The 15504-nt window shown below is 47.7% G+C and overlaps 1 protein-coding gene across 1 annotated transcript in view; it reads right to left on the bottom strand.

Moving 5' to 3' along the window:
• Positions 1-9316, bottom strand: part of ALDH7A1 (aldehyde dehydrogenase 7 family member A1) — a 43952-nt gene extending 34636 nt beyond the window's left edge. The window contains exon 1 of the mRNA XM_056537320.1: positions 9053-9316. Coding sequence (XP_056393295.1) covers positions 9053-9244 — 192 coding nt within the window. The 5' untranslated portion in view covers positions 9245-9316. The remainder of the gene's footprint in view (positions 1-9052) is intronic.
• Between the last annotated feature and the right edge of the window lie 6188 nt (positions 9317-15504).

Raw genomic sequence — 15504 nt, 5'->3', positions numbered from 1 at the left:
CCTCCCTCCTTCCCGCCACTGATCTTCTTGTTCACCGGAAAGGAGGGGAGGAGGGCGTTTCTCTTCTAACGCGCATCTTCTGACGCGCTCTGCTAGCACCACTCCACCAATCACAGTGCTCCCTGCTGAGTTCTCGTGAGATTTCGCCTGGGACCGCTGTGACTAGTTACCGCCTCCTCTCCCCGTCGCCAGTGTGGTGTGAGCGGCGAGAGGAACGGCAGCAATTTTGTGGTGGTCAGCGTTCTGTCAATTACCATCTCCCCAGGTAGTTTCACAGTGTCCGGTCACAGAATACTGACAGGATCCTGTTAGGTGCTAACCTTTAGCCTGCAATTAATTGTACTATTGACAACTAGGCTGTTTCCAATCATAACCAGCTTATAATATATACCTATTCAATAGCTTGTGGAGCTCATAGTGAGGTCCACTACAGATTCACTTTGAATATCTTAGTGCTACTTGATAGCCTACACTAGATATGGCTGGTGATAACAGCAAACATACTGCCCCTATCATGGCTGGTACTGAGGAGCATATTGAGTTAGACGCCTCCCAGTTAATGACGGCTACTCAGATACAAGACTTCATAAATAGGTCTGTCCAAGCTGCACTAGCCTCAACTATAAATCCTTCTATTAAACCCTCAGTCTCTGGAGAGAAACCTAATAAGGGTAAAGCGCTTTCCAAGCGCAAACATATTCATGAACAACTCGACTCCCCGGCAGGGGAAGAAAATAATATGTCCAGGACAGGACCCACTCCGGCCTGTCAAACCCCACATCCTGTATACGACCGACCCTTGGGCCTCAAGGAGACCATTACAAAGAGGCATAAGTCCAATAAAAGGACAAAACCAGACTCGTACGACACATCGGAGGATGAGTCGTCGGAGGTCTCTGAGGTGGCCGAGGCCACGGACTCCGACTCTGACAAGGAGGATGCGGGGTTCTTAGCGGAAAACTCTGACGCCAATCTCGACATGCCTTCCGAGACGGTACTAGATACACTCGGACAACCGTTTTTTAGTCCGGAGGCTATCACTCATCCCCGGTCAGGGGATTGGGCCCCATTACCGCAAGTTGCGGACTATGTAGAGTTTTGGACCAGAAAAGCACTGGATCGGTCCAATCGCAACAAACTGCGATCAGAGTGCCCCAGACCATACGTGGCCAAGAAAGTGGCACAAACACCGGAAATAGATCCGGTCCTGATGAAGTATTTAACCCGCTCCGGCAAGTATTCCAAAAAAGGAATTGAACGTTCGTTCAAGGTGATACAGGATCGGATCTTAGACCTCCTGGGCCCGCTTACTAAAATTTTAAACCTGTCGGAACAGGCAGCCTCTACCTCCCAGCCGGTGGATTTAGTGCAGCTAAGAGGGTGGGCCCAGCGTGCTATATGCATGCTCGGCAGCGCCAACACAACTTGTTCTATTGAACGCAGAAGGTCCATATTAATGAAATTGGAACCTCAATTGTCGCACCTTGCTGAGAATGAGCCGGGCCCTTCTGCCAAAGGCCTTCTCTTCGGCGAGGATTTGATCAAGAATATAAATAAATTTGTGTCCTTATTTACTAGCCTTGATAAGGCTCAGAATTCACTGAAAAAATCGGGTTCTAACCCTAAGGTTTTTGGCAAGGCCGGCAGAGGGAGAGGGCGCTCTGCCGGCCGCACTGCCTACTTCAGGCCCTACGCTAGACCAAATCCACAGCCGTACGCTCCTGCTCAGCAGTCATACACCTTGCCGGTGGCACAACCTGCCCCCTTTTTTCCCACCACGTGGACGCCCCTGGAGGGGACGTGGAGGCCAAGGTTTCCCCAGATCCCGTCCGTCAGCCGGTGAGTATACATCCTCTTACAGTATCACAAACACTTGTCGGGGGCAGACAAGTATTTTATCCACGTCTGGTTCATGATTACGGCAGACGCTTGGATCATCAATACTGTAAAGGGTTACCAGATAGATTTTCAGTCCCTTCCAGTACTGAACGTCAGGCCACATCCCATTCATTTCTCGTCCCAGAACATGACACTCATAGACACCGAGCTTCAGGAGCTGGTAACAAAAAATGCCGTACAGGAGGTGGACCCCCTCTCCCCCGGGTTTATCAGCAATTTATTCCTTGTCAAGAAAAAGGACGACGGTTATCGCCCTGTGATAAACCTAAGAGACCTGAATCAACACGTGACTTACCGTCACTTCAAGATGGAGGGTATCCACCTGTTGCGCGACCTCTTATGGCCGGGCGACTGGTTAGTGAAGGTCGACTTGAAGGACGCGCATCTCACCGTCCCCATGCACCCATCCTCCCAACCTTTCCTGAGGTTTCTGTGGAGAGACCGAATGTGGCAGTTCACCTGCCTGCCATTCGGGTTATCATCGGCCCCATGGTGTTTCACAAAGTTACTCAAGCCGGTAGTAGCGACTCTCAGGAGCAGAGGGGTGCGACTAATTATTTATCTGGACGACTTACTGATCATGGCAAGTTCCAGAGCACAAGTCTTGTTGCACAGTCAGTGGACTGTGGGGTTGTTGGAGGAACTAGGGTTCCTGATCAACGACAAAAAGTCCGTTCTGATTCCTTCACGATCAATGGAATTTCTAGGTTTCCTGGTGGATACCGAACAAGTAGACTACCTCTACCCAATGCCAAACTAGCCCTGATTCGCAAAGAAATCAGGGCTGTGTTGCGCAAAGGTCAGGTGTCGTTACGGATGATTGCTCGAATAGTCGGCCTGTTGGCGGCTTCCATTCAAGCGATGTTTCCGGCCCCGCTCCATTATCGGGCACTTCAGAGGCTCAAGATCCTCCATCTTCGCCAGGGTTTACACTACGCAGACGAGATTGCTCTCTGCCCGGAGGCGGTGACGGAGTTACACTGGTGGCTACGCCATGCCGTCGAATGGAACGGCAAAACTATATTCAACTCCTGCCCAGACATCATCATAGAGTCCGATGCGAGTCGACATGGTTGGGGAGCACGCTGTGGTCGAGCCACAACAGGAGGGAGTTGGTCAGATGACAAATCTCTTCTCCACATCAACGCACTGGAATTACTGGCGGCATTCTTTGCAATCAGGAGTTTTCTTCCACACAGATCCAATTGTTGCGTGTTATTACGCATGGACAATGTGGCGGCAGTGCAATATCTCAATCGCCTTGGGGGCACGAGATCCAGGATTCTGGCGAACATTGCATCAGACTTCTGGCATTTTTGCCTATCCAGGGACATCATCCCAGTGGCGGAATATCTACCAGGTATATCCAACTCGTGGCGGATTGGAATTCCCGTTACCTAGTCGATTTCAGCGATTGGACGCTTGATCGATCTGTGTTTCTCATGATTCGAGAACTTTGGGGTCCCTTACATATGGATCTTTTTGCCTCTCGTCTCAACCGGCAATTACCCCGCTTTTACAGCTGGAGGCCGGACCCGGAAGCGTCAGCAGTGGACGCTTTTCGTCAAGTGTGGCCGCAGGGGATTCACTATGCGTTTCCCCCATTCCAGATGATTACCAGAGTTCTGCTGCAGGTAACAACTCAGAGAGCGACAGTGGTTCTGATCACTCCTTGGTGGCCCACGCAACCGTGGTTTCCCCTTCTCCTGGGGATGTCCATCGACTATCCCCGATTGATTCCCTGCTCACCTCTGCTTCTCACGAATCCGATCGGGGAACCCCACCCGTTGATCCAGGAAGGCAAGCTTCCACTCCTCGTGTGGTTGGTTTCGGGGTCCCAGACGCTGGTAGCGACCTTTCACAATCAGCTAGAGACCTCCTCGCCCTGGCCTGGGCCCCAGGGACTAGATCGGCGTATCGATCAGCCTGGTACTTATGGGTTCGTTGGTGTGATCAACGACAGGTTGATCCCATTCAAGCACCTGTTCCCATCATAGTTAACTATATGGCAGATGCCTTTGAGGCTGGAAAATCTTACAGTTCCTTGAATGTTTACAGATCTGCCATATCGGCATATCACTGTCCGGTGGATTCTCTACCGGTTGGCAAACATCCGTTAGTGTGTAGATTATTGCGGGGAGTGAAATTTAAACGTCCTCCCCGTCCTCGATATCAATCGACTTGGGATGTCTCCCGAGTATTAGACCTCTTTACCTCCTGGGATACCAATGAAGCGCTATCCTTAAAATTTTTGTCGTTCAAATTGACTACACTACTTTGTCTGGTTTCCATTAAACGGGTGTCGGATGTTAGAGCATTGGACGTCTCTAGGCGACAATTTTCGCCTGAAGGTGTCCGGTTCTCGGTTGTTCGGAGGACCAAGACGGGACTTCAGTCAGTCTTTTACCCTTCTTTTCCGACTCATCCTCAACTTTGTGTAGTACGTTGCCTCCAAGCGTACGAGGCGCGGACAGCGACCTTACGTTCACTATCTCATACTCAACTTTTATTATCCTATGTGAAGCCCCATCTTCCAGTCAGTTCGGCCAGTCTGGCCAGGTGGGTGCGCTCGGCCATGTCTATGGCGGGCATCGACGTTTCCTTGTTCGGTGCCCACTCTTCTAGAGGGGCTATGGCCACTAAAGTGGTTACCTCAGGAGGTTCACTTGCGGACCTCTTATTGGCCGCCGATTAGTCGTCAGAGACGACTTTTCGTCAATTTTATTTTAGACCGGAGGAACATGTATCCGTGGCGGTACTCTGATTTGTCTTGCATTATTATTTTCTGTTGACTGTATCTGTTAGCTTTAAACTTGCAAGATATGAGCCTCCTGTCTCATATATAAATCGAGATTTTCCTAGCTAATGTGATGGAAAATATAAGTTATATGAAGACAGGAGGCGAGTATCTTCCCTCCCGACCCACCCTATTATGATGTTCGTTTTCTTTTTAGGATACTGAACAGAGTGGTCGACGACGTCTTCGTGGCAGTGGACGCTGAAACGTTCGGTTCCTGTTGTTCTTACAGAGTTCCTGATCCAGATGGTCAGAAGGTTCGCGGCCCGGTTGGCCGTTTGTTCAAGGGTTCCTGAGACGGAGCTATGCTACATGGCGGTGTTCCGGGACTAAGTTGTCAGTCTAGACATCGCAGCAAGAAAGAGGAGGTGGATCTTCCGGCAGCCTCATTTATAGCACCAGTCAACAGGAGATGGGAGGAGGAAGGCGCAAGGGCTGCTGGGAGTTGTAGTTTTTTCAAAGTTATATTAAATACATTATTTTAATAATATTCTGCTATGGGCATTAATAAAAGAAAGATTAATGCAAGATACTCGCCTCCTGTCTTCATATAACTTATATTTTCCGTCACATTAGCTAGGAAAATCTCGATTTACACTTTAACAATAATTAATAATGTGATGAGGACTGAAATAGTGAGTTAAAAAAAAAAAAAAAACACTTATTAACCTTATATCTCTAAGCTCAGCAAAATAAATTAAAGAATACTAGACACTGGATAATAATGTAATGCTGACACTAAAAGGAACAAGGCAACCAGGGAAATAAACATGCTAAATCAGGGTGGTTTTTTTGTTTGTTTGTTTGTTTTTAAATAGCCAAGAGAAAAGATGTTCTCATCCATATGCTGTTTAAGGCTAAGTTTCCACTTGGTTTTTTTCTGGCTGTTTTTGGAATACTGCCACTGCAGTTTTTGAGCCAAAGCCAGAAGTGAATTAAAAAGGAATAGGACATATAAAGGAGGGACTTACACTTCTCCTTCCTTATGGATCCACTTCTGACTTTGGCTCAAAAACTGCAGTTGCAGTATTCCAAAAACTGCCAGAAAAAAAAAAAAAAACAAAAAAAAAAAACAAGTGGAAACTTAGCCAAAGAGCCTCTCACAACCCATTGAGAGTGATAGAGCTAAACCTCCGGCCATGCAGTGTATTGGCACACATGTAGACGTAGGACTGGACATCCAGGCCCATCTTGAACTTGTCTAAGAAATCAACCATTACAACATTGTGTGGCGGTGTCTCACCGCTCTTATGATGATGATGATGGTGGTGGTGAAACCTTCTTCACAGTGTACCATGTGTCTTTAAAATATATGTCAGAATACATGGATCATTTTTTACCATATTATACACTGCTAAAAAAAAAAAAAAAAAAAAAATCACACTTCTGTGAAATCACACTGTCCACTCAGGAAGCAACACTGATTGACAATCAATTTCACATGCTGTTGTGCAAATGGAACCGACAACAGGTGGAAATTATAGGCAATTAGCAAGACACCCCCAATATAGGAGTGGTTTTGCATGTGGTGACCACTTCTAGGTTCCTATGCTTCCTGGCTGATGTTTTGGTTTTGAATTCTGGTGGTGCTTTCACTCTAGTGGTAGCATGAGACGGAGTCTACAACCCACAAAAGTGGCTCTGGTAGTGCAGCTCATCCAGGATGGCACATCAATGCAAGCTGTGGCAAGAAGGTTTGCAGTGTCTGTCAGCATACCTCCACCTTTGCGCAAGGAGGAGCCAGAGGAGCACTGCCAGGGCCCTGCAAAATGACCTCAAGCAGGCCACAAATGTGCATGTGTCCAATCAAATGGTCAGAAACAGACTCCATGAGGGTGGTATGAGGGCCCAACATCCACAGGCATCTAACCCTGTGAGTTGTTTTCCCAATGGTCTGTATTCAACAAACCATCACAGAAGCATAAAATAAACAGTCTATTGTAAAAGATAACTGTGACAATTCTAGACCTTTGATGTATATCTTCAGTGTAAAAACATGGGAGGATAGCACTAGTCTACAGAAGGATCATATGGGCCAAAGTCCAGTATGGCTCTGTTTACATGTGTTTGGTCTTTAGGTCAATTTTGACAGCAAGAAGAAGAAAATGTAGCATGCAGCACTAGTCTTGCTGTCAAAACAATGGAACACTGATTGACCCCTTTATATGCCAATGGGGTCCAGCGCTATTCTGATGTAGCCCAGCATTATGGAATTACATCTAAAATGGAAGTCATAGCCCATATCTAAACACATTCACACATTACTATGTGTAAAATGTATTGACTAACTGCACACAAAACATGTAAAAAACAGAATTAATTGAGAATACAGATTTGCTGTATTCTCATTGCAAAGCTGATTCTTCAGGAGCCAAAAACGACTGATCCTATCGTGTTGTGCCCTTCCTCATTTCGGTCAAATGGCCAGATTTGCAGAATTACCCTAGAGCTGCAGTCACTTTGCTTCTAATAATTGTCATGTGACCACAACATGACAGTGGCACAAAATCCAACATTGATGGATTTTTGGTTGCCGGTCACAAATCATACATTGACCTCAATGCAACTGGCATGCGAATATGACCTGTTAGCCACTTCTCTGCAAAAAAAAAAAAAAAAAGCCAAGTCGCAACTGTAATAAAGTCAAGTGACCACAAGTCACACAAATTTTTTGGAGTCCTGTGGCACCATACAACATACAACATATCCCCTATCCAAAGTGTCACGCAATCTCCTGAACAACACACCAACCCTCTCCAGGAACGGAGTGTGTCGACCCCCGCACATTTGGAGAGAGATTTATCAAAACCTGTGTAGAGGAAGAGTGCTGCAGTTACCCATAGCAAACAATCAGCTCGCTTCTTTCATTTTTAAAGAGGCCTTTGAGAATTGAAAGAAGCAATCTGATTGGTTGCTATGGGCAACTACTCCACTCTTCCTCAACACAGGTTTTGATAAATCTCCCCCATAGCGCTATCCGTCACGTCCTCTCCATGTATCTTTATGGGAGATCCTGAGACAAAGCATTCGGGCATCTCTGGTTCTCCTATACAGATAAATTAAGGGGGGTGTTGGCCACCTTTGGATAGAGGATACGTTGTACGGCACCATAGTACTGCTTCATGGTAGGTTTACACAGTGGAATTCCATTGCAGCAGAGTCCCATTCTGCTGCACCATGCTCACGGTAGAATTTCCACGGCAGATGTTTCCGCCGTGGAAACTCCTATTCAGCTCTCCGCCGAAAAAAAAAAGGTACATGACAGTGCATTTCCGAGTGGTCCTAGCGCCAGCGGGACATACTATTTGCGGATTGTCCGTCTGTGTATTCTGGGCAGAACTGTTGCCAATTTTCTGCTATTGTGAAAGAGGCCTTTGACTAAGTTAACACTGCCATCGCTTCAGCCGTTTAAAGGACATGAGTTGAGGGGGAAAAAAAACAAAAATTTTTTTTTTTTGTTTTTTTTAACGACAGACCAGATTCAAGTCAATGGGATCTGTCCGGACGCGGCAGGGTCCGTCCGGCTTCCTTGTTTAGCCCTGAACAGAGCAGAGCCAAGTAGCGGTTGAATAAAATAACAACAACAACAACTTTTAAATTGTAAAGTACTGCGGAGTCTGTTGGAATTCTATAAATAAATATAATTATTAAATATTCTTATTTACATAAATAGATTCCTTCTGCCGCTCAGTTTAAAAAGTGGAAATGCATTTATTTTATGTAACCTCTGGGCAGAGGCGTAACTAGATCCTGCATTTCATGTATACTATGCCATAATATTGGTGTCAGGAGTGCCCCATAGCTGTTGCAAACAGCCAAAGGCTGTCCGGGCATGCTGTGAGTTGTAGTTTTGCAACAGCTGGAGGTACCCTGGTTGGGAAACACTGCCATATAGTTACGCTATCCCTTGTAGACCCCCGAATCTCACCCATAATTTAATGTTTTTACCATCCAGCACACTGATAGACTTCAACCTGTACAGGTAACATGTTCACCAAGCTGCTCTTAGTGCACATCTGAGCGCATTTAGAGACACGCTGCGGTAAGGAGATATTTTTAGGAAAATGCTGAACAAGCAGCATTTCTGCAGTATGAGGGAGTATGAGTTGCCCATAGCAACCAGATCGCTTCTTTCATTTTTGAAAAGGGCTGTGAAAAATGAAAGAAGCGATCTGATTGGTTGCTACGGACAACTCAGCAACTTTTCCTCTTGACAGGTTTTGATAAATCTCCCCCTATATTCCTATAATTCTCTCCTTCACATGTGCTACTCACACACAGGGGCTGCAAGGCCAGAACTTGTATCATCACTTGTAGGCGTCTACCCAAATTTAGCAGCAGCAGCAGCAGACCTACCTCTCCTTTTCCTCCCCACGCACCATTGTAAACACCAGCGTTCTCCTCCTTCAGGCCCAGCTCTTTCAGCCATGCATACTGGGGCTGGGAGATTAACAGGGTAGACATAGCTGAGATTTGTCTACGGCACGAAGAAAAGATTTTCCTCCTGAGAACAAAATGTCTGGATAGTGGGAAGGTTATGAGCAGCATGGTGAAGTCAGACTGTGGGCTGCAGCTGGCTAATGAGAGCTGTAAAAAGAGGAACCACCTCCAGAGGTGAAAGCCTGGGATTGGTGCGAGGGAGGCACAACCCATACACGTCTCATCACACACACACACACACACACACACACACACACAGCTCTGCACAACCAAGCACACTGTCACACACACACGTCTCATCACACACACGTCTCATCACACACACGTCTCATCACACACACTGTCACACACACACACGTCTCATCACACACACACAGCTCTGCACAACCAAGCACACTGTCACACACACACTGTCACACACACACACGTCTCATCACACACACACACACTGTCACACACACGTCTCATCACACACACACACACTGTCACACACACGTCTCATCACACACACACACTGTCACACACACACACGTCTCATCACACACACACTGTCACACACGTCTCATCACACACACACACACGTCTCATCACACACACACACACACTGTCACACACACGTCTCATCACACACACACACTGTCACACACACGTCTCATCACACACACTGTCACACACACACACGTCTCATCACACACACTGTCACACACACACACGTCTCATCACACACACACTGTCACACACACGTCTCATCACACACACACTGTCACACACACACACGTCTCATCACACACACGTCTCATCACACACACACACACTGTCACACACACGTCTCATCACACACACACACTGTCACACACACACACACGTCTCATCACACACACACACTGTCACACACACGTCTCATCACACACACACTGTCACACACACACACACACGTCTCATCACACACACGTCTCATCACACACACACACTGTCACACACACGTCTCATCACACACACACACTGTCACACACACACTGTCACACACACACACACACGTCTCATCACACACACACACACACTGTCACACACACACACTGTCACACACACATACACGTCTCATCACACACACACACACACACACTGTCACACACACATACACGTCTCATCACACACACGTCTCATCACACACACACACTGTCACACACACACGTCTCATCACATACACACACACACTGTCACACACACATACACGTCTCATCACACACACGTCTCATCACACACACACACTGTCACACACACACGTCTCATCACATACACACACACACTGTCACACACACATACACGTCTCATCACACACACGTCTCATCACACACACACACTGTCACACACACACACGTCTCATCACACACGTCTCATCACACACACACACACACACACTGTCACACACACATACACGTCTCATCACACACACACACTGTCACACACACGCACACTGTCACACACACACACGTCTCATCACACACATGTCTCATCACACACACACACACACTGTCACACACACACACACTGTCACACACACACATACACGTCTCATCACACACACACACTGTCACACACACACACACACACAGCTCTGCACAACCAAGCACACTGTCACACACACACGTCTCATCACACACACGTCTCATCACACACACGTCTCATCACACACACTGTCACACACACACACGTCTCATCACACACACACAGCTCTGCACAACCAAGCACACTGTCACACACACACTGTCACACACACACACGTCTCATCACACACACACACACTGTCACACACACGTCTCATCACACACACACACACTGTCACACACACGTCTCATCACACACACACACTGTCACACACACACACGTCTCATCACACACACACTGTCACACACGTCTCATCACACACACACACACGTCTCATCACACACACACACACACTGTCACACACACGTCTCATCACACACACACACTGTCACACACACGTCTCATCACACACACTGTCACACACACACACGTCTCATCACACACACTGTCACACACACACACGTCTCATCACACACACACTGTCACACACACGTCTCATCACACACACACTGTCACACACACACACGTCTCATCACACACACGTCTCATCACACACACACACACTGTCACACACACGTCTCATCACACACACACACTGTCACACACACACACGTCTCATCACACACACACTGTCACACACACGTCTCATCACACACACACACTGTCACACACACGTCTCATCACACACACACTGTCACACACACACACACACGTCTCATCACACACACGTCTCATCACACACACACACTGTCACACACACGTCTCATCACACACACACACTGTCACACACACACTGTCACACACACACACACACGTCTCATCACACACACACACACACTGTCACACACACACACTGTCACACACACATACACGTCTCATCACACACACACACACACACACTGTCACACACACATACACGTCTCATCACACACACGTCTCATCACACACACACACTGTCACACACACACGTCTCATCACATACACACACACACTGTCACACACACATACACGTCTCATCACACACACGTCTCATCACACACACACACTGTCACACACACACGTCTCATCACATACACACACACACTGTCACACACACATACACGTCTCATCACACACACGTCTCATCACACACACACACTGTCACACACACACACGTCTCATCACACACACGTCTCATCACACACACACACACACTGTCACACACACATACACGTCTCATCACACACACACACTGTCACACACACGCACACTGTCACACACACACACGTCTCATCACACACATGTCTCATCACACACACACACACACTGTCACACACACACATACACGTCTCATCACACACACACACTGTCACACACACACGTCTCATCACACACACGCACTGTCACACACACACACTGTCACACACACACACGTCTCATCACACACACACACACGTCTCATCACACACACACAGCTCTGCACAACCAAGCACACTGCCACCTGCTACAGCCCTGCTTACTCACTGCACACTAACAGCACAGACAGAGGGGTCTGCATTCCCAGGGGGGATTTATAATCAGTTTTCCCCTGTTTTTGCGATGTTGATTTATCGCACGATTTGTCGCAGTAGCTGTTTAGAGACTTTTCATTAAAGGGGTTCTCCGGTGCTTAAACATCTTATCCCCTATCCAAAGGATAGGGGATAAGATGCCTGATCGCGGGAGTCCCGCCGCAGGGGACCCCCGGGATCATGCACGCGGTACCCCGTTTGTAATCAGTCCCGGTGCGTGTTCGCTGCGGGACTGATTACCGGCAATTACAGGGCAGGCGGCGTGTGACGTCACACCTTCGCCAGCCTGTGACGTCACGCTCCGCCCCGCAATGCAAGCCTACGGGGGGGGGGGGGGGGGGGGCCCGCGATCCTTTGGAAAGGGGATAAGATGTTTAAGCACCAGAGAACCCCTTTAATGAAAAGTCTCTAAACAGCTACTGCGACAAATCGTGCGATAAATCAACATCGCAAAAACAGGGGAAAACTGATTATAAATCCCCCCTGGGAATGCAGACCCCTCTGTCTGTGCTGTTAGTGTGCAGTGAGTAAGCAGGGCTGTAGCAGGTGGCAGTGTGCTTGGTTGTGCAGAGCTGTGTGTGTGTGATGAGACGTGTCCGGGGACTGATTACAAACGGGGTGCCGTGTGCATGATCCCGGGGGTCCCCAGCGGTGGGACTCCCGCGATCAGGCATCTTATCCCCTATCCTTTGGATAGGGGATAAGATGTTTAAACACCGGAGAACCCCTTTAATTTAGATGCCTTTTTCTTAAATTCTGTATATATATATATATATATATATATGCCGTAGTCTTCACACAGTAACACGATTTCATGCGATTTACATTGACCTCAATAATAAAAAGGGACACAATTTCGATCCGATTTTGAATCTGGTTGACCACGATTTTATGTCCGATCTTAAATCGTGCAAAATCAGATGCAGATGAAAACTGATGCATTTGTTGTCTATCATTAATGAATGGAAGTCAATGGATACGAATTGGCATGCAGATTTGTACGATTTCAAAGTGAAAAATCTTGAGAAGAAGTAGGATGATAAAATCGTATTGTGAATGCACCCTAACTTTTTGCATGATTTATCTTGAGTGACTTTTTGCCATGAGCGACCCTTAATTAGTAGCAAATCTCCACCAGCGCTGATCTGGTTGACAAAAAATGGCTTTTTTACGAAAGATGCACATTTTGATGCAATAGGCAAGGCTCAGTTCACACCGCTGTTATGCTCCATCCTGTTCCAGGGCAGTTTTTTTTTTTTTGTTAGTTTTTTTCATGCCAAATGGACCCAGAACGGGTCAGAGCACAACTGACACCACTAGATCCCAACGGGTCCCACTGACTTAAATAACAAGTCTCATGCCCGATAAGTACAGAAAAACGTATCCCCTATCTGCAGGATATGGGATAAGTTTTAGATGCGGGGGGTCCAAGCACTATGGCCCCACCCACCCCGCGATCGTCTGTACGGAGCCCCGGCTCTCCCACAGAGTGGCACTACACGACAAACGCCCGAAGCGGGGGCCGCCATGATATGGGCAGATATGTGCTGCTGCTTCATTCAACTCTATAGGCTGGATTAAGAGAACAGCCCTGTGTGTTTAACTTGAAAGTCACAAACATTTTATTGACTTGTAAGGAAGAGTTTTCCCATTTTCACTCTGGCCACTAAGCTATGGCTCAACTGATCACTGGCCACATCGATGGCCCGCCTCAGCCAGTGATTCACTGAGCAGCAATGTGACGTTTGGAGCCCTGGCCCCATTCTTAGACTAGGTTCACACTACGGAATCTCCAGACGGAAAAATTCCGTCTAGAGATTCCGAGTGCGGCCAGCGCTGACTGAATCAGTCGACGCTAGGACCTCGCGGACATTGCCGTCCCCAATAGACTGCAATGTGTTCCGCGAGTAGATCCACCTGAAGAATGAGCACCACCATTCTTCAGGCGAATTTTACATTCACAAATTCTGCATTAAAAATTACGAAGTGTGAATTGGTGGACAAAAAACCCATTGACTAGCTTGTGCATTTTTAGTAAGCACAATTTCTGTCTGCAATTTCAAAGCGGAATTGCAGGCAGTAATTCCGTAGTGTGAACCCAGCCTTATTCCTGGTGCCGGGGCTCAATATGCCACATTGCCACTCAGCCAGTCACTGGCCGGGGCAGGACATAGCTGCGGGCAGTGATTCGCTAAGCTGCACCATGAAAGTGTTGACCACAGGGTACCAGGAAGAGGAGCGCATTGGGGACCGCAGCTGAACAACGGAGGAATCGTGAGAGAGGCAGGAGGAAATAGATGTTTATTTTTATACCTGATAGAATGGGCATGTTGGTAAAAAAGAACCAACCCTTTCCCAGAGTACTCCTTTAAAGGGGTTCTCCGGTGCTTAGACATCTTATCCCCTATCCAATGGATAGGGGATAAGATGCCTGATCGCGGGAGTCCCGCCACTGGGGACCCCCAGGAACTTGCACGCGGCCCCCCGATTGCAATCAGTCCACGGAGCGTGTGGCCGGCGGTGTGTGACGTCACGCCCCCGCCCCCATGTGACGTCACGCTCCGCCCCTCAATGCAAGCCTTCTATAGACTTGCATTGAGGAGCGGAGCGTGACGTCACACGCCGCCGGCCCAGTGGTCGTCGGTAATCAGACCCAGAGCGAACACGCTCCGGGGACTGATTACAATCGGGGTGCAGCGAGCAAGATCCCGAGGGGTCCCCAGCGGCGGGACTCCCGCGATCAGGCATCTTATCCCCTATCCTTTGGATAGGGGATAAGATGTCTAAGCACCGGAGAACCCCTTTAACATAAAAACTGAAATATCTAATTTTCTGATGACACGTTTCCATTAAAGCATCCATCCAATACAGGCAGCATATCTGTTTACAATTCTCTGCATCTTCAGAGCCTGAGACTAAAGTGATCCAGAGATGTTTGTGCCAGACGTCCTATAGACTTGCATGGGACTTCTGGCTTATACATCTCCTGCCGGAGATTCCAGAGCAGCAGAGTCCCGTTGATTTCAAAGAGGTTCTTCTGCACTGTGCACATGTCCGAAAGATGTTTCTGGCACAGAAATTCCATTTTTCGTGCCTGCATAAAGAATGGACATGTTAATTTTTTCTGCGGACACAGCACAGAATGCATAGTAGTCTATGAGACGGCGCATTCCAGTGTGGTCCTAGCGCCGGCGCCCGCACTCCCAGAATGTC

The sequence above is a fragment of the Hyla sarda genome, chromosome 1 (genome assembly GCF_029499605.1).
Source record: "Hyla sarda isolate aHylSar1 chromosome 1, aHylSar1.hap1, whole genome shotgun sequence".
NCBI classification, from domain to species: Eukaryota; Metazoa; Chordata; class Amphibia; order Anura; family Hylidae; genus Hyla; species Hyla sarda.
Note: the sequence above shows the minus strand (reverse complement) of the source record. Positions and strands in the feature narration are given on the sequence as shown.